General features: G+C 40.0%; 1 protein-coding gene across 7 annotated transcripts in view; it reads left to right on the forward strand.

Moving 5' to 3' along the window:
* Positions 1–16301, forward strand: part of IL1RL1 (interleukin 1 receptor like 1) — a 34588-nt gene extending 18287 nt beyond the window's left edge. Inside the window, exons 1-11 of one of the 7 annotated variants that reach the window (XM_001107813.5) lie at positions 1184–1544; positions 2333–2544; positions 3053–3263; positions 4319–4493; positions 4887–5049; positions 6453–6524; positions 7252–7393; positions 7486–7631; positions 12168–12314; positions 13313–13480; positions 15763–16301. In XM_001107813.5, the coding sequence (XP_001107813.4) occupies positions 2484–2544; positions 3053–3263; positions 4319–4493; positions 4887–5049; positions 6453–6524; positions 7252–7393; positions 7486–7631; positions 12168–12314; positions 13313–13480; positions 15763–16148 (1671 nt within the window). In that variant the 5' untranslated portion in view covers positions 1184–1544; positions 2333–2483 and the 3' untranslated portion in view covers positions 16149–16301. Of the gene's footprint in view, positions 1–1183; positions 1545–2332; positions 2545–3052; positions 3264–4318; positions 4494–4886; positions 5050–6452; positions 6525–7251; positions 7394–7485; positions 9169–12167; positions 12315–13312; positions 13481–15762 lie in introns of those variants that run through there. The other 6 variants (XM_077958934.1, XM_077958935.1, XM_077958936.1 and 3 more) reach the window with 6 other exon arrangements.
* Positions 16302–20578: the final 4277 nt, after the last annotated feature.

Below are 20578 nucleotides of genomic sequence, written 5' to 3' on the forward strand. Positions count from 1 at the left end.
TGAACAAACCCTACGCAGCACTTGGGCAATCGCAGGCACCGTTGCAGACTCGCTGGCTCCTGGCTGTGATCTCATGCCCCAATTGCAATAAGATCCTGATGAAATGGACTTCCACAAGTAGGTCAAGAATAACAATGTGCAGACCTAATTCCTCTAATTTACGGTGAACATCTCATGGTTAATCTCCTCTCCCAGCGGTCAAAGGACTCTATATCTCTTCCTCTCAGAGCCACTCCACATGCCAAAAGGCTGACTAAACCCCTGACAGATAAGAGATTCAAGAGTGGTCCCAGCCCCCGTGGGGAGCAAAGACACTGGCTCAAAAAATGTACTGAGAACTCTCCCTTTTGTAGCTCCTCCTTTCTTAACCTTCCACAAGCAGCAGCAGTTGGATTCTGTGATTAGTCTGGTCTTCAGAGCCAGCCTTCTTGGGTTCGGATTCTGACTTCAACTCTTAATGTGAAGTGACGTGGGCAAGTTGCTTAATCTTTCTGTGCCTCAGTGTCCTTGTCTGTAAAATGGGCATCATCATAATAGCGCCTGCCTCATTGGGTGAGTGTGAGAATGAAGGAATTAATACATGGAAATCACTTAGACTGTGTCTGGCATAGAGGACATTCTAAAGAAAGGTTAGTTATTATCATTATATTATTATATTGGTCTGGAATTAGTTCCTGAATCCTTCTGAGATGTGATGACTCATAAACGTAGGTTGAGTTTACTCATGTTAGGGTCATCGCAACTATGCATAGCTAAAATCAAATTTTGCTTTTGAAGTTTGTTTTACCTGGAGCCCAAGAGTTGAGGGTTATGGTTTCCTTTGTCATTCCACTTGAGGGAAGCTTCTTAGTCACAGCTTCCTTCTCTTTCTCTGCACTCTAGAAAAACTTCCTTTGTTTTGTTTTTCTTCATCCAGGCAGAGAGCCCTACTGGGACTTAAATCCAAGGAGCTGAAATCTGTTTTGGGATGGGATGGAGTCACATTCTGGACCCTAGACAGAGAATTTCTAAGTTCCAGAAAGTGCTGCTTACTTTGCATTGCCTCTCCCCAACCTTTGCTTTCGAAACTCCTGGCACCAATGCTGCCAAGGCTGACGGAGCTTTCGTGAGTGGTGTCTCCGGAAATGAGGTGTCAAGGAATATCTGTAAAGGCAGCCTCCAGGCCCCCAGTGTCAAGACGGTTTAGAACTGAAAGTGTCCTAATATCGGGGCACAGGCAATAAGCATTATTTATTATTCAGCCTGAGAAACTGATGCTAAAATAGGAGGAAATCATTCAATTATTTCCTGTCAAGGGATTACTCAATGTTGTTTTTATGTTTAAATATTTATTTGTCAACATCAAGAATTCTTAGGACATGATGCATCAGCATTTTTGAACAAGTCATAGATTTGACCACAAATCAAATTTCAGGATGGGTGGAGTGTCTCTGCTTTAAAATAGAAGAGAGTGAGTAGTCTAGGAGGAGGGAGCTACATAGACTGGAAACTATTCTTAGCTCCGTCACTGACTCCAAGTTCATCCCCTCTGTCTTTCAGTTTGGGTAAGCATCAATTAGTTATCTAAAATTTGTAATAAAAAAGTCTTCATCATTCATGATTGTGTTTATCTTTATGTTTGTAAATTTCTATGTTGCTTCTATTCCTCCCCTTATATTTTAAGAAAAGAAGTAAGAAAGTAAATGATTATTTTTCTGAAAGAAAAAATAAATGTATTTATTATTATTCACAGACCTTCAACTATTCTTAGAAAGCCTTTGGTGACTCCTGGGAACAAGCTGAGTCAGGAACAAAAGTTTGAGGGTTTGGGGTTGAGCATAGGACAATTGCTTGGCTAATGCTTTAGTCTAGTTCTGACTTTGCTACTCCTAAGTTGCTTTGTGATGACTACTTGCACACGTATCTGTTTGTGAGTTATTTTTGTGAGCATGCTGCCACCAGCCTGTGTGGATGTCTGTGGTTTCACAAGATACAATGTATTTTCTAAATCTACTGAATTTTATGTTTTTTTGTTTTGTTTTGTTTTGTTTCAAAAATAGAAACTCATATTCTTTCCTTCTTAAGTTTATTTCGGGACATTCTCATGAGACTGGTAAAATATAACTGTGAAATAGCATGATAATTGTGAAATAGCATGATTATTGTGAGAGCTATATGACCTGAAACTTCTATAGGAATAAGTGCAATACTGCATATCTGAAACCTGCTGTTATATCTCTTTGCACTTAATGAAATATGTGTTGATCGATTCATTCTCCTGGGTAGTGCTGAGAAAGTAAAAATCATGGCTGATAAAAATTCTGTTTATGGTTTTGTCTAATTTATTTTTCAGTTAAGATATAGGCTACTCTTCCCAACTCAGCCTTGGAGAGCATCATCAACTGCCTCACGTGTGGTGACCTTCACTGTCGTATGCCAGTGACTCATCTGGAGTAATCTCAACAGCCAGTTACCAACACTTGCTCTTGATTGATAAACAGAGAATGGGGCTTTGGATCTTAGCAATTCTCACAATTCTCGTGTATTCCACAGCAGCGAAGTTTAGTAAGTATTGCCTTTTAACTATAATTTAAATTTTTATAAATTAATTTCAAGAATATTCACCTTGTTTTAAGCAGCGTGCTTCCAATTGTTCCAGTTGAATTGTAAACTGAAAAATATATTGTTTTTGTATGATCATTATTCATTACAAATCTATCAGAAGAAATTCTTTGTAATGAATATATCATCAGTTTGGCTTCACATATTCAAATGCAGCAGAATTTAACATGGTGCCTGCACATGGGAAGTGTTGCAGATGTTTATTGACTGACACAAAGTTTGTTTAGATAGGTATGACTGCTTTTCCACCGGAGAACTGTGAGGGGTTTAGCTCCAAATTAACTCATTAGCATTTCATTAGAGATCTTAATCAGTTACTTATTCTTTCCCAAAGTATCACAGTATATGACTGGCTTCTAAATTTAATCCTGGAAGCAAATATTGAGAGGCTAGGAATTACGATCTTCTCATTTGATCATTTCAGGATCGTCTTTATATCTTTTATTTGCAGGTAAACAATCGTGGGGCCTGGAAAATGAGGCTTTAATTGTGAGATGTCCTAGACAAGGAAAACCTAGTTACATCGTGGATTGGTATTACTCACAAACAAACAAAAGTATTCCCACCCAGGAAAGAAATCGTGTGTTTGCCTCAGGCCAACTTCTTAAGTTTCTACCAGCTGAAGTTGCTGATTCTGGTATTTATACCTGCATTGTCAGAAGGTATTATGCGGAGAGCTCCCATCTTCTTTCACCCTGCTCCCTTTTCTTGAATGGTTGATTGCCTGAGGTGCCCTTGCTTTCATTCCTTCCCTAGTCTTTTCTGGAACAGTTAAATTTATAAAGTGATTTGAATAAAAGTGATTTGGATAAACTTCTAGGAATACTATCAGATTGAGGTCTAGCTCATTTTGAGCTATTTGGATTTACAGTTGCAGGGATTAATTTGTAGCTGACTTAGAGAAAAACCTAGCTTTCCTAGTGACCAAGATAACTGAGAGCAATTGCTTACATTTGGCTGGAATTAAGAACAAACTAGAGCAGAAAATAGTAATCTGGATGTTTTCCATCTCAGGGGGCCTCTAGTAGGTGAAAAGGGGCAATGACCAATGCTTTGAACCTCCAAGTTAAGCCACAGAAGGCTGATGAGATTGTGTGCCTAAAAATTACTCTTGTTCACAAATTGTTAAATGTTTCGATTTTGTGATTGTATTTGGCACACACAAAATGTCAAATGAACGACATCAAAAGGCAGGATGTATTAGTTAAGGGCCTAGGTCTGAGGCCAGACAACTGTCAAATTCATGCTCTGCCACTAGTTAACTGTGCGATGTCAGCAAGTTACTTCTCTGCCCTTTAGTTTCCTTCTCTGTGAAATGCATATAATGTAATAATAGAATTCATCTCAAAGCATTACTGTGAAAATAAACTAAGGTAATGGGGAAAAGTGCTCAACATTGTTACTGGTACATAATAAACTCTCAATAAATAGTGGTTATCTTTATTACACTGGGATTACAGCGTTACAGCAGATGTAGTATATGAATAAATGGCAAAGAAGTCATTGTTAGGGCTACTATGGGGGCTATGTTTTTAGCTCAAATGTAACAAAAAAGTATTTAAACTCTAGATTTTCATGTTTATTTTTAAATAAGAAAATACCCATTATGTATATTGATGGTTTTTAAGAAGAAAAGCAATATTAAGTAAAGGCTAAATTTAGGTTAAGTTATTTCACAATGCTAAGTGACTCTTAATTTTTGGATTTATTTTAATAGTCCCACATTCAATAGGACTGGATATGCGAATGTCACCATATATAAAAAACAACCAGATTGCAACATTCCAGATTATTTGATGTATTCAACCGTATCTGGATCAGAAAAAAATTCCAAAATTTACTGTCCTACAATTGACCTCTACAATTGGACAGCACCTCTTGAGTGGTTTAAGGTAAGAGGAAATTTGGAAGGAAATAGATGAAAATTACACAATTAAAATAGACACAAGTGGCCAGGCACAGTGGTTCACGCCTCCAATCCCAGCACTTGGGGAGGCCAAGGCAGGCAGATCACTTGAGGCCAGGAGTTCGAGACCAGGCTGGCCAACATGAAGAAACTCCATCTCTACTAAAAATATAAAAATTACCTGGGCATGGTGGCACACACCTGTAATCCCAGCTGCTTGGGAGGCTGAGGTACGAAAATCACTTGAACCCAGAGGGCACAGGTTACAGTGAGCCCAGATTGCACCACTCACTCCAGCCTGGGCCACAAAGATTCTGTCAATAAATAAATAAACAAAAGTGAAGAATTACTGAAAAGGAAATGAAATTTCTCATTTCAGAATTGTCAGGCTCTTCAAGGATCAAGGTACAAGGCGCACAAGTCATTTTTGGTCATTGATAATGTGATGACTGATGATGCAGGTGATTATACCTGTAAATTTATACACAATGAAAATGGAGCCAATTATAGTGTGACAGCGACCAGGTCCTTCACGGTCAAGGGTGAGCTACCAACATTAATGAGGTAGAATACTACTGGAAAGAAGTCAAAGTGGGAACAGTTGTGCCCTTCTGGTTGGGTTTCTTGCGCTTCACCCTCCTCCCTCTACTTCCTCCTGCTCCATCTTATCTTACACATTCTGAACTATGACGCAAAGAGATTTTCTGAACGCACTATCAAGATTTAAGAAATTTCAGGGGGAATTACATTACTAATTCAAAGCCACATCTATTCTTGATTCTTTTTTTGTGACTTAATTTTTCAAAGATAAAGCAGTCTGAATTCTAACTTAACTTACTTTTTTTGAATGGCAATACAAAATTTGCCATTCAAATTTTGGAGAGCAAAACCAACTTTTTTTTTTTCCTAGTTTGATTTCAGAGTTTCTGCAAATTAAAAAGAGAAGAATTTACTCTTTAGTAATACTAACTGGATTCAAAGTTTAATGAGAGGCTTTATGATGCGATACTATGGTGTACATAAATGTTATTGCGTGGATTTTAATCCATGTTTGCAAAATACTTTCAATATCATCAGTGGCCTTGAGTAGTTCATTTCATTCTAAAAATGTGTTTTCCAAGTTGTCTTAAATTTTATAAAAGCCTATTTAAGGGAAAGACTTCACGATCATAGCTTATCAATCTGTAAATAACTGGGGTCTCCTTAGCACAAGTTGATCTACACACGTTGATGAAATAGCCCCTTAACGTATGACAGTTTTTTTAGGGCAAAGCAATATTGGAGACAATTTTTTGGAGTTTTCCAATACTTCACCGCACCACTGCAAAATAAGCATCACCAGACCACATTCCTATTAGTGTCTCTTTCTGTTTAATATCAACCCTTACAGTGGTCCTTAATCACACTGTCCTTAAATAAATGAGCATGAAGGGATGGAGGATTGCAGCAGCGCTCCACAAGCACTGCCAGTCTTTCAGCCCTGGTGGTCCCAGGAGTCAGAATTCCATACGGGGAACAGTTCCCTGAGGATGGGCCACCCTAGTGGAGAACTGCGAGCAAATCTGTGGACTCATCCATTTATTGTTTTCAGAGGTCTTTTGAAATCTTCCCTGTAGTCTTATTCTGTAGAAGCGTAGTTTTCTAACAATTACTAGGTCATGTAATTAGTTTTATGGGTTGGACCTGCATTTGTTTTAGTGATGTCAAAGAGAATACAGATATTACAAAGCATCATAGGTAATAAAAGAAAGCTTTATTTAAATGCTTTTCTGTTTTGTGTGTGTGTGTGTGTGTGTGTGTGTGTGTGTGTGTGTGTGATTATGGGTTATTGTTAGAAGAATTTGAAAAACATTGCTATGAAATAGAATAGAAACATGAAGATACAAACTTATATTGAGTAGCATTCAATGCTCCCCTAATATTTATATTTCTTTTTGTCCTTAAGATGAGCAAGGCTTCTCTCTGTTTCCTGTAATCAGAGCCCCTGCACACAATGAAACAAAGGAAGTGGAAATTGGTAAGAAAATTTATCAGAATGCTGTAAATATTGCCTGGAAAATCCTTCCATATGACCCCTGTTCTGAATTCCCTTAGCAGGGGTCAGGCAATTAGCATAGGGAACCTTGAGGGGTAAGTGAGGTGACATCCCTGGAAGCACCTGCCCCAAGTATTTGCTAATATTGGGAACCAGGACACAGCAATTGCAGTATTTACATTTGTTTATTGCATGTTGTAATTCATGGTGCTTTCATGTATGCATCTAATTTCATCTTCATCTCTATCCCAGAGCTTGGGATGGAAACCTGCAGAGTGTCCATTCCGGCCAATGGTAGCCAGGTCTGGTAAAACACATTTATATTCAAAGGTAGCTTATGGAGAGATGAAGAGAGTACTGTAGAAAGACGTGGAGGGAGCAGTTGGAAAGAAACTCTTCTAATTTCTAGTAAAGGGCAATCCTTTTACTAGAAATCCTTTATAAAGTGGGGTTGGTGAAGCCAGAATCATTGGCCTTGTTAGTTTCCCATGCAGGTGGGTGAATGGGAAACCCAGCTGGGTGAATGAAAGTAATGGGAGCAGGGAGGAGGTAAGAGAGGACATAGAAAGAGGAAGGTGCTAGAGATGAGGGAGGGAGGTCCTGGCGGGGTGCATACTAAGTGTTCAGTAAGTTTTTTTTTACATTAAATGGGATAAAATGCTAGTTGCAGAAGTTAATTTTATTGGTGAATGTCCTTACTCCCCTCTAGGAGAAAACACAAACCTAACTTGCTCTGCTTGTTTTGGAAAAGGCGCTCAGTTCTTGGCTGCCGTCCAGTGGCAGCTTAATGGAAACAAAATTACAGACTTCAGTGAACCAAGAATTCAACAAGAGGAAGGGCAAAATCAAAGGTATTTTTATATCGAAGAGAACCATCCTCTTCCCCTTGCACATCGTTTGCACGTGCGAAGTAGGCATTACAAGTAACAGGTTGCTTTCTTAGTTTCAGCGATGGGCTGGCTTGTGTAAACACGGTTTTAAGAATAGCTGATGTAAAGGAAGAGGATTTATTGCTGCGGTACGACTGTCTGGCCCTGAATTTGCATGGCTTGAGAAGGCACACCATAAGACTAAGTAGGAAAAATCCAAGTAAGGAGTGTTTCTGAGACTTTGGTCACCTGAACTTTCTGTAGCAAGGGTAAGCGGAATGGAGTGTGGTTCCGAGAGATCCATCAAGACAATGGGAATGGCTTGTGCCATAAAATGTACTTCTCTTCTTTGGGATGCTGTTTGCTATCTGGTCTTTGTAGACTGTTCCTGTTTGCTGGGAGCTTCTCTGCTGCTTAAGTTCCTCCTCCTTCCCCACTGCCTCCTATGGTTGGTTTCTCTACAACACTCAGCTGCTTCTTTGATCATCCTTGTTTTCTAACTTTATGAACTCCCTCTGTCTCACTGTATGTGAAAGAAAATGCACCAACAACAGTAAACTGAACGTGTTCTTTTGTGCTCTTTTATAACTTGTGTTACCTGTTGTAAACGTGGTTCCTTCTATACCTTTTTCTGGTCATAATGAACACTCATTTTGTTAGTGAGGGTGGTAAAGTGAACAAAAAGGGGAAGTATGTAACTACTGCCATTTCAGTGAGAAAATCCTAGGTGCTACTTTATAGTAAGACACTTGTTAGGCCATTCTTGCACTGGTATAAAGAAATGCCTGAGACTGGGTGATTTATATGAAAAGAGGTTTAATTGGCTCACGGTTCTGCAGGCTGTGCGGGAAGCATGGCGGCATCTGCTTCTGGGGACACCTCAGGAGCTTTACTCATGGCAGAAGGCAAAACAAAGGCAGGCACTTCAAACGGTGAAAGCAGGAGCGAGAGAGAGAGAGAGGTGACACACTTAAACAGCCAGATCTCATGAGAAATCACTCACTATTGCAAAGACAGCATCAAGAGGATGGTGCTAAACCATTCATGATGAGCTTACCCCCATGGTGCAATCACCTCCCATCAGGCTCCACCTTGAAAACTGGGGATTACCATTCAGCATGAGATTTGGGCAGGAACACAGACCCAAACCATATCACACACATTATGATTGTTAAACTTTATAAAGTATTTAAGGTATATGGAACACATGGGAAGTCTGGTAGCTCAACCCATTTCTTTATTGCCTCTGTTATTCACCATGCAATTCAGGTACCACCTATTCCGGGGAACTTTTCTTGGCCCTCGGTTTGCGGTATACATGCTTTCTAAGTACTCTTGTAGCATCCTGTTTGTATCGTAGCACTGGTCACATTGCCTTGCCAAAATCTGTTTGACAGTCTGCTCAACATGACTGCAAGCTCCATGAGGGGAGGGACATCATCTCAACCATCTTTGGGTCCTTAGCGCAATACCTGGCAGCTAGCCAGTGCTCAGTTAAATATTTTTTGACCGAATAAACGAATGCACAACCAAGTTATTGATACCAAATGTTTTTTGTGTACATTTCTACTTCTCTAGCTATAAGGCTTAATTATACAACAAAATACTATTTTTATATTTATGCTTGGTAAATTCAATAACTTTCTCCATCATTTGGAAAGTGAAATTGTTTATTGCTTCCCTATAGCTTTTTTCTGAATCTAGCAGGATTTTAATGATATCATCATGATTTGACACAATAAAAGGACAACATGAAACTGATGAGTCTTTATTGGGTTAATTTCAGATGCTATATAATCTTTTAAAATGTAACATTCTTTCTTATATATAAATAATTGGTGGCTTCACAAATAGCCAAAGCAGGGTGGAGAGAGTGATCCCTCCTGGGTGCACACAAGAAGGGGATATGTTGCCTACAGAGTTTTCAAAACAGTAATAAAGCTGTCTACAAGTCATTGTGCTTCTTATCATCACCATGCCCAGATAATGCGAAACATCAGAGATGAAGTTCTTCCCCCACAGAGGTGGACTGATCCTTCTCCTCTCTCCCTTGGTGTGTCTCCGTTGTGTCCAAGACAATGCAATGTTGTCTTGGAAAATAGCTTTCCAAGCATTTCACTCCTGAGCCCTTGTCAGTTTCCTCACTTGTTCTTCGCATATCCAGGCAAAGGCATCCTGTTCGCTATACGAAGCATTGTATCCCGTATAAAAGGAAGGAGAGAGAAAAATATATTTTTTTACACTCATCACTCCTCAGGGGCTGTACAACCATGTAGAAATTGTTTAACGTACTTGTCAAATAGCCAAAGAAAGTGTTAAATCCTGAGTTCCCACCCATATGTGCAGTGTGGTCCAGATTCATCCAGATACACACAGAGAGGCACAACAGGAGGAGAAAGGATTGGGGTGTGGGGACAGCAGACCCCCAATATGGTGTAATCGTGGCAGGTCTCTGCCTGAAGTGGTATGTGGGGTTTTTCTTGTTTTAATTTTGACTTTAACCCCCGATTTGTAGGTTTTTCATAAAATAAACAGAATCATAACTCATGCAGATGGCTGTAAGTGCCATAGTGTTCTGTGGGTCTCTGGTGTCTGCCAGTGATAAATGTGGCACCTCAGGAAGGCTGTGGACCCCGTCAAGGTGCTATGTGACGGCCATGCTTGGGGTGGTGGTGGGCCCAGTGGACCCTGCAGCCATCCATCCAGCCTGCCCACCCACGCTGCCCTTGTGTCCTCCTGCTTTGCTACATTATCATTGATCAATGTCCCTGCTTACCGATGTGCTGGAATTGTTTTCATGTTACACGTGTTCAGTGATTTTGCTCCTTCTAGCTTATTTGTATTTTGCCTGTTTTTCTTTAAGTCAACATGGTTACAGTCTGTTTCAGCACCTGTATAAATTAAACACAAATTATTACTACTGCTGTTGAGTTGTCATGATGAATTCTTTTTTATTTCTGATATTTAAGAGAGCAAAAACTTAAAAGGCCTGTGCCCCCATTTTATTAACTATTACTAAATACATATTTGATGCTCATAATAATAATAGTACACATGTATTCATTATTTCCTATGTACCAGGACTCATCTACTTATTTTACATTTAACTTTCTCGTTTATTTTCTCAATACTTCAAAGTAAAAGGCAAAGAAAGTTGAATAACTTGCCAGATACCACAGTTATGGAGCAAGGATTCAAACACAGCCAGCATTTTGCTATTTATATGTGTATACAGAAAGTAATGTTTAGTCATCACATACCTGAATTACTTATACTTTTATAAAATGATTCACACTTACAAAGACTCCCTTTGAGGTCTTGGATCAACATCTTTCTTTTGCTTGGAAGTGTCCAGTCACTGGCATGGTTACTCCCCAGCATTCCCCACAGGAAGTACACATTCCTCTGTGCATCCAGCTGGGGTTTTTAGACAGAGTGACCTGGAAAGGAATCCTGTTGAAACAATTTACTTAACAGAGTTTTCATTATTTAACCTGCTGACAGTAAGCTCTTTGTCAATTTTCACATTTTTCCCCCAACTTTGAGTCATATCACCTTGATAATTCTTGATTTCATACTGCTGGTCACTGAGAGAGCTGATAAACTATTAGAGGTTGTGGAGGAATTTGTGAATATGGTCCAGTGCTTTTTCTACCTCAGAACTGGGAGCCCATGCATGGAGACTTAAGATGGAAATGAACCATATCAGCAAATCTCATTTGAGATTCTTCTCACATTCGTCAGTGCATATGCGTGTTGCATCTGCATTTTGTGAAGCAAGGAGTACTAGGATAAAGTTCAGTGTTGGCTGAGTAATGTTCACCATGAGAGAAGTATGGGCTATGAGTAGGACCTAGAACTTAGTAATTTGACTTTTGAGTTCTTTATCAAAGATGCTTTAGCCACTTAGGTGACTCTTGCTTCTTCTTCTATCTCCCACACCACCAAGCCCTTAGAGGTCACAAATCTCTCAGACCTGTCGATGCCTTCTCCTTAATGCCCTGACAGCACCTTGTCTATTCCTTTCTCATTATTGCGTGAGTTACAACCCTCTGCATCTTGCATCCCAAGTACCACACTCCATTCTTTTCTGAGTGCCCATAGTTTCTTTCCACAGAAACAAACTTTCTACTACCATCAGATTAATCTCATGGGAAAACCACTCAAGGCTCCAATGCTCCTGTGACCTTCAGAATAAGGCAGTCTGCCTTAGTTGGGGTTTCAAGTCTGGACAGAACCTGGCCCTGACCAACCTTCCTAATCATATCTTCCACCAATTCCCCAAACTAGGTTATTCCAGTTCCTCAGAAAACACACTTCCTCTCTGCACTTAGGCTTATGGTATTCTCTCTGCCCAGGTGGGCCTTCCCTTTTTTGCATCTCCCTGAATCCTACTCATCTTTCAGAGGCCTCCTCCTCCTCCAGGAAGGCTCCCTTTCCAAGTACTGCATGGAGCAAGTTCTCCTTCTAAAATCCTCTGCCAGCAAAAATCATGCTTTTGCCTCCCATCTTAGTTAAGTTGACGAGTGTCTCTGTGCCTCTTTTGCCGTTGAGAATTCCCTGTAATGCTTAGCCTGATATGTGGTAGAGGCTCAATAAATGTGAATGTCCTGGTACTTAAAGCAGTCATGAAAATTCTCAGTGGGTATATCTTACATGAAATTCTTATACTCCCAAGGGAAGCCAGCATCCATGTATCTGTTTATTATATCTTGTTTCAGTAGTAATAATAATCATTTTTCTTTCTTTTGAATAGTTGATCATCAAAGCACCTACTGCATAATTGCAGTATGTAGTGTATTGTTAATGCTAATCAATGTCCTGGTTATCATCCTAAAAACGTTCTGGATTGAGGCTACTCTGCTCTGGAGGGACATAGCTAAACCTTACAAGACCAGGAATGGTAAGTGGCAAATACCAAGTTTTTCACCCAAAGAAAAAGTCACATAATAACTGTTGGTTACTTGTCTATTAATTTTTCAATAGCTAGGCTGCTAAACCCAGATTCCATTTTGCTTGCTAACCTGTTATCAGTGAGTTGTGTTTTTGGATTTTCTTAGAGGCCATTTTCCATCCTGCTCTGTAACTCCTCATGGTCCTGAGATTCATCTCAACAGCTCACATTTCTTCCCCGATAGGATTGCTATTCCTACTCAGTTACCAATGACAGAATCTGCCCCAAGCCCAGAAAGGTGTAAGTTTCATAATGTATTGGTAAGATATTATGAAGTTAAACACAGTAGCAAAATTGTTCCTATTTTCCAGATGTGAGCAGGTTAGAAAGGTCCGTCAGAACGCATGTGTGTTCTACCTGAAACCCTGATCTGTAAAGTCTAACCTAGGCACACAAACATGCTCATGAAAGGAGTCAGTTCTGCCTGCTAGATGCAAACCTCATGCTTTCGTTTGGAGGCAGATACACGTTGCATTTTTCAATCAGTTGACTCAAGTAGGAGCTAACGGTTTGATTTGTGGAAAATTCAGACCCCTTAAAAAATTCTATGCCCTTGCTACTATTAACTTTACATTTTTTCACTTCCCCAGGGGAGTATGGGGAAACCAAAGATGAAACCAAGGTCTATCCAGCACAGAAGGCCCCCTTGTTCATAGATTATTAATCAACATTGATGAAATGGTTTTAACTGCACTGGACAGGCTCCACTTTTTTGTTATTTAGTCTGTGACAGTAAAAAGGAGAAATACTCTGGGATGAAGACTGTTATTTCCTGATCATGTTTTGTGGCAGTGGTTTGGTCGTCAACATCTCTTGAGTCTGGAACATTTTGGAGGATGACACGCATTCACCAACAGCCATAAAACTTGGAGAGCAACGTCTTCTAAGAGTCCAGTAAGAATTTTTAGAATCAAGTAAGAAGTTGTACTTCTTGTTTTCATTTTCAGATGGAAAGCTCTATGATGCTTATGTTATCTACCCACGGAACTACACATCCAGTACAGATGGGGCCAGTCGTGTAGAGTACTTTGTCCACCAGATTCTGCCCGATGTTCTTGAAAATAAATGTGGCTATACCTTATGCATTTATGGGAGAGATACGCTACCTGGAGAAGGTAAAGCTATGGACATACATTAGGGACGGAAATTCATGCTTATTAGAGGCTGTGAACTAGGTGGCCTTATCCCTGCATTGGATAAGGAATTGCATTTACTACCTCAGACCTTAAGACCAAAACTTTAAATATTTATCCAGGAGCAGACACTTATCCTTCACTCTTCCCTCTCCCATCATTGTCCCGGTGATGAGATCTTCACAGTAATGTCGGTGGTATGAATTCAGAGTTAGAAGTCCTGTGCTTCAAGGACTTAGTAAACCATCATCCCTACTTTATTTCCTTGGTCCCCCACCAGGATAACTCTGCCACTTCTTAATTCTGTCCATAAGATTTGAAAGAGGACTTAAACATTGAAGAATTTTGTTCTGGTAGCCATAGGCACTAGCTGAAATACCTTAAAAGGACTCAGAGAGTCTTCATGACTTTCTTTATGTTGGTGAAACATTTGCAAATTTATATTCTCACCAGAGCACATAGAATTGTAGCTTCTGTTCCTTAATGTTCTTACCCAATTTTATATATTTTTGACAGTTTTATCACAACTCCTGTGATTTCAGTAGCTATTTTTCACTTCCCTTCATACATTTATGTCCAGTACCTATGGACCCTCCTTGTGAACTCTTCTCTAATTTCTCACAGATCAGGAAGGGTTTGGAATATAAATGGGGCTCAGATATCAAGGGCCTAAGCCTAATAAAGTAAACATTCAGTTTTACATTTTAAACTCATCTTACTAAGAAGAGGAATTCACATGCCTATAGATGTAAAGGTATGAACAACAGGTGAATTTGGTTTACCCTGGAATATCTGGGAATGCTCATAGCCTCAATAATGGCTCAAGAGACTGGTGAAAGGTACAGTTCAGGAGAATATAATGCACTTCTTCTCTTGAGGCTCTCTTCTTCTCCCATTTTCCCACTGGCCACCCAGGCAGATAGAAGTAATGAGTAATGCTCTCAAACACTCCTTTCGTACTCAAGGACCTGCAGGGACTCCTGTTGTTTGTGAGCTCAACAGTGTGCCACATCTGGCCACAAGCTCTTCACCTCTTCTTTCTCAGTCCATCCACCTAAGTTCTAGTTACACTTCTCCCCAGCTAAACCCAGATGCTAGCTCTCTCACACTCAAGCTTGTGCTGCCTTCAATGTGTGACAACATACTAATCTGGAATGGTTTTCTACTTCCCTCCATCAGTGCATGTCCTCTGACCTTTCCTCAACCAAAATAAAATGAAACCCAATAAAACAACACCAAACTTCACTCTTTGCTTAGGAAAGTTCATGACTGACTAAGGTGCTATCTTTATTCTCATGAGACTTATCTTGCATTTGCCCCACCAAAATCCTCTCTGCATCACCACTCCATCCAGTGGCCCTGGGTGGCTGATCATCATAGAAGCCATTGCACCCTTGTCCTCTGCTCCAGGCTGGGTTTAGCCAATGGGAGACACTGGCAGGAGGTCAGAGGGTGGTCATGTACCTGACCCTCCAGGTGGGGCTTCCGCAGCAGCTGTGCTCCTGCCTCTGGGAGCACCTCTTCTCAGCTGGCCTGCCTCATGCATCTGCAATTCCTCAGACACCAGTCTATCAGAATATCATGGGTTGTTTTATTCATGGTTGTGCTTTCTTCTGTTGCAGTGAGGACTGGGTATTTCATGTTCTTTCTAAGTCTACCCAGAGTGAATTGGAATCACCATGGAGTCTATGCTCTATAAACACCAAAAGGGAAAGGGGATCTATTGTCCCTTAAGATTTTTCTAGTCTGGATCAAATCCATTTCTACAACAGAGATTAATGGGGGGTGAAGTGAAGTCAGGACTTACTTTCCTAGAGACTTGGGTCAATTTTGAGGGGCAGAGCTTCCTGAGTTTGTGCTTTTAAATATGTGAGTTAAATTTTTAAGCCATTTTAAAACATATAAGCAAATATTCTAAGAAGATAATATATATCTAATGAATCAGAATTCTAAGTCTCTAATGCAACAGTAGACTAAATATCTTTACATTCCCATTTACCTAGAAGGACTCTGTTTTAGTTAAGACTAAGCTACCTGGGAAATAAAAAGAGGACATTGGGGCTGATATTCTCTCAAATGAAAGGAGCACAAAGAAAAAAATGGGTTCTCTATCCACGTATATTTCCACTTCTATGAATAAGTGACTTGAATGATGTCAGAGAATCTCACACCAGATTATAACAATAAGACTTTTACATGTTCAGGATGTTTATGTTTCAAGCATTAGACTGATAGGAAATCTTATCTATTTCTTGTATGACTAGATGTAGTCACTGCAGTGGAAACCAACATACGAAAGAGCAGGCGGCACATTTTCATCCTGACCCCTCAGATCACGCACAGCGAGGAGTTTGCCTACGAGCAGGAAGTTGCCCTGCATAGTGCCCTCATCCAGAACGACTCCAAGGTGATTCTTATTGAGATGGAGGCTCTGAGCGAGCTGGACATGCTGCAGGCTGAAGCGCTTCAGGACTCTCTCAGGCATCTCATGGAAGTGCAGGGCACCATCAAGTGGAGGGAGGACCACGTTGCCAATAAACGGTCCCTGAATTCCAAATTCTGGAAGCACGTGAGGTACCAAATGCCTGTGCCAAGCAAAATGCCCAGAAAGGCCTCCAGTTTGACTTCCTTGGCAGCCCAGAAGCAATAGTGCCTGCTGTGATGTGCAAAGGCATCTGAGTTTGAAGCTCTCCTAACTTCTCCTAGCTGGCCCATGCCCCTGCACTGAAGTGTGAGGAGTAGGAATGTCAAAGGGCTCCGGCCTCAGGTTTTATCTGGTAACTTTGCTTCCATTTCCCTGATTCTGGGTGGATGCAAAATGCCCAGAATTTTTTCTCCTCAATCCTCCCCCATTCTCCAGCCACCATTCCCTTCCCTTTCCCTTTTTGCTTGACTCTCTTCACTGTGGTGTGGGATGTTTTCACTACTCTCTTTTCCTCTCTCTCTGTCTTGCTTTGTTGCTCCTGATTCTTTGTCAATAATCTGAAGAGCAAACTAATCATTCGACAGTGGATTTTCACATCATCTTGAAGAACATTCTGATTCCCTCAGGCTGAATGTCAGTCATAAATCTTGTTCCCAACATGCCAGAATTTTTATATATATATATATATATATCTCAAAGGTGCATGCTGCCTTTTTTACTCCTGGCTAATTATTGGGGTATTTCTTTTTAAAATTTTTTTTTTTATTTTTAGTAGAGATGGAGCTTCACAATGTTGGTCAGGCTGGTCTGAAACTCCTGACCTCAAGTGATCCACCCGCCTCGGCCTCCCAAAGTGCTGGGATTACAGGCATGAGCCACCGCACCCACCTATTATATTTTATTTGAGTGGATACTCAGTCTCATCATCTCAATATTGTTAATTTTGTTGGAATACCTTATCCCCATTGCCATTATGATCAAGCTTTTTTTCAATTCTAAAATTTCTTTCATATACTTTTATTCAATTTAGAAATATTTTCTCCCTATAAAAGGGCTAGAAGGATATTATGGAAGAAAAGAAAATATAAAAGAAGAAAGTAATAAGAATCACTCATAAATCCATCATTTTAAGATTTAAATTTTCTTTTAAAAAAAAAAAACTTTATGGCTGGTTGCGGTGGCTCATGCCTGTAATCCCAGCAGTTTGGGAGGCCAAGGCAGGTGAATCACCGGAGGTCAGGAGTTGAGACTAGCCTGGCCAATATGGTGAAACCCTGTCTCTACTAAAAAATACAAAAATCAGCCTGGTATGGTGGCACGTGCCTGCAATCCCAGCTACTTGGGAGGCTGAAGTAGGAGAATCAATTGAACCCAGGAAGCGGAGGTTGCAGTGAGCCGAGATCATGCCACTGCACTACAGCCTGGGCAACAGAGTGACAGCCCTCTCAAAAACAAACAAACAAACAAAAATTTGTTTTACACATATCATTTTTATAGCTGAGATGATACCATGTGGAGTTTTGCAAACATCATAATAAAAACGTGGCATGTCACTGAAACGTTTTAAAACATTTAAAAATATTCATAGTGTTCCATCTCCCAGTTGTACTACACAGATGCAACTTAAATATCTACCCTGGTAAATTCTGCAACAATCCTATTTTTAAAATGTTTTTCCAATTTGAGACCATTTTGTTGTAACATTTCTATGAAGGTAATAGGGCATTTTGAGAAAACCGTTTTGGCAAAATAGAGTTAATTTACAGTCAGGGCCACTTTACTCAGAGCACTGAAGGAAAGCACACACCATTGGGGGTTGCAGGACTGGATCCAGAGCTACTGCGAGTGTCCCCTCAGATAGGAATCCTATTGGTACTTCAAATTTTGTAAGTGGATGGAGCGCTTATCTCAGTTGAACTGCTTAATAATGTATATGATTCTGTATTTCACTGGCAAAAGAAAACTGAACTCTGGACTGTTGACAGAGAACATCATCTTGAACTCATTGTCATTCAATACCTTTCAGAATCCGTACTAAGAGAAATCATATCTCTAGAAGATTCCTTATGGTTACTCATTTGTCTAGGTACCTATACCTTTAATCTGTATCCCCAGATTGAGTTGCCAGATAAAATACAGGAAATCTGTATTAAAATATCAGGACACGCCTGTAATCCCAGCACTTTGGGAGGCCGAGGCGGGCGAATCACGAGGTCAGGAGATCGAGACCATCCTGGCTAACTCGGTGAAACCCCGTCTCTGCTAAAAATACAAAAAAAAAATTAGCCGGGTGTGGTGGCGGGCGCCTGTAGTCCCAGTTACTCGGGAGGCTGAGGCAGGAGAATGGCGTGAACCCGGGAGGTGGAGCTTGCAGTAAGCAGAGATTGCGCCATTGCCCTCCAGCCTGGGCGACAGAGCGAGACTCCGTCCAAAAAAAAAAAAAAAAACAAACAAATATCAGGACACCTGTTGAGGTTGAATTCAGACAATGAACTTTCATCTGAAGACCTCAAACTCAGTTTTGGCTGGGGATCTTGTAGTTTTATTTGCTAAATCTGGCTACCTTACTTCTGTAGATTACCATTTGGTTTTGTTGAATTACTAAAATATTGGTCAATGAAAAGGGCATTGTATGGCTAACTATCATAGTATTTGGAATCAACAAGCCATCCTCTGTAGGCCTAGCAGCTGTGTGATCTTCAGCAAAGTACTGAACTTCTCCAAAGCTTAGTTTCCGTAGGTAAAATAACTATGATAATATAAAACCCTTTGGATTTCTGTGCTAATCAAATGTTTAAAAAATATGTAGGCCAGAGTAAGAATTCAATAAATGGCAATAGTTATTATCACAAAACTTTACTGTATTTCTTTTCATATTAATTCTATTCTCCGACTTCTCTCAATGAGGACCACTAAAGAATAGATTCTCCCCAGTCTCTCTCTCGGGAATGGATGTGTCTTTACTCTCGCATCCACCTAGAATGACAAGTGTGCTTTTGATTTATGGACCCAGGAAATTTTGGAATTGATTTGTTTTCCTCTTCACATTAGCTACTTGAAAACACAGAGTTAAATTTGAGATTTTTCTACAGCAGGCATATAGGACATCATTACACGGATTTTGTAACGATCTCTTTCTTGGCTCCCTAATACCTTTGTTTTTAGTTTGCCCCCATATTTCTTATTTTAAAATATGATTTAACCATCTATATTATAAGCTCCATTGCAAGTATTCAACGTTTACATTTTCTGAATGTGTGCTGAGTGCCTCTCTAGGAGGGATGAGAAGGAAGGTGTGATGGGAGCCATGTATATAGCCCAGGAAGGCACACTCCTTGCTAACCCTGATGGGGTGTAGAGGAATTGTGAAAATGCGCAGGGAAGAGAGAAGCACTCCAGAGACCTCAGATAGGGCTGGCCTGGGGAAAACTCTGAAGTTGCTGAGTTCTTTTCTCCACTGTCCTTTTCCTGAACTTACACACCACTTCCCAAGTCACCTGAGCTCCCTGGGGCTCAGTTTCTGCAACTGAAAAATAGGAGGATGGAGAAGGTGAACCCCAAGGGTTTTCTCAGCGGCGGTGGCTCATGATTCAGGGTGTGCACTCATAATGAGGTCAGGAAAATGCCAGAAGACCTGGATTCTCACACCAGCACCACCACTGACCTCTCTTATTTCCTCCTCTGTACCGTGACGGTAATACATACTTCTGCCATACAAGCTAGTGTGAATAAAACAAATGTAGCCAAAACTTGTTCAATGTCTGCCACACAATCATGGTGAAAATGACTGTGATTGTAAGAAAAAAAATCTTACAATCTGCCACACAATCATGGTGAAAATGACTGTGATTGTAAGAAAAAAAATCAGTTATTTTGAATTGAATCAAGTTTGCATAGCATACAATAAAACGTTGATCCTAAGTGTTCAGTTTGATGATTTCTGACTGTTGAACATACCTGTGTAATTATCACCCCAGATATATTTCCATCACCCCAGAAAGTTCCACCGTGCTACCAGGCAAGCACTGTTTTGATTTCTAACTCCACGGATTCGTTTTGTCGTATCTTTATATTCGTATCAGTAAAGTCATATTTCTTTGGGTCTGGCTACTTCTACTCAACAATACTTTTAAGAGTCATCCATGTTTTGCATGATTCGGTAGTTTGTTCCTTTGTATTTCCTGTTGATGAATATGTGAATTGTTTCCTGTTTATTGCTATTATGAATATGGCTCCTATGAATATACTTGTGGACTTATGTTTCTATTTCTTTTTGGTTGACCCTTAAGGGTGGTCATTTGGTAGGTGCATATTTAAGTTTCAGGGAAACTTATACATTGTTTTGCAAACTAATTGTACTACTTTACATTCCCACCAGTTGTGTATGAGAGCTCTGTTGCTTCATTGTCTCATCAATAACTGGTGTTGTCAAGTTTCTTTATATTTTAATAATTTTCACAGGTGTTAGATGAATATCACCATGGTCTTAACTTGAAGTTCCCGGACTAATGATGATGAGCCCTTTCCATGTTTTCATTGGCTATTCGTATATCTTTTTTAATGAAGGCAAAATCTTTTGCCTTATTTAAATTGTATTTCTTTTTATATTGTTGATGTGTAGGAATTATTTATGTATTGTTCTTTGCCAGATAGAT

Source organism: Macaca mulatta, chromosome 13 (genome assembly GCF_049350105.2).
Source record: "Macaca mulatta isolate MMU2019108-1 chromosome 13, T2T-MMU8v2.0, whole genome shotgun sequence".
Classification (NCBI taxonomy): Eukaryota; Metazoa; Chordata; class Mammalia; order Primates; family Cercopithecidae; genus Macaca; species Macaca mulatta.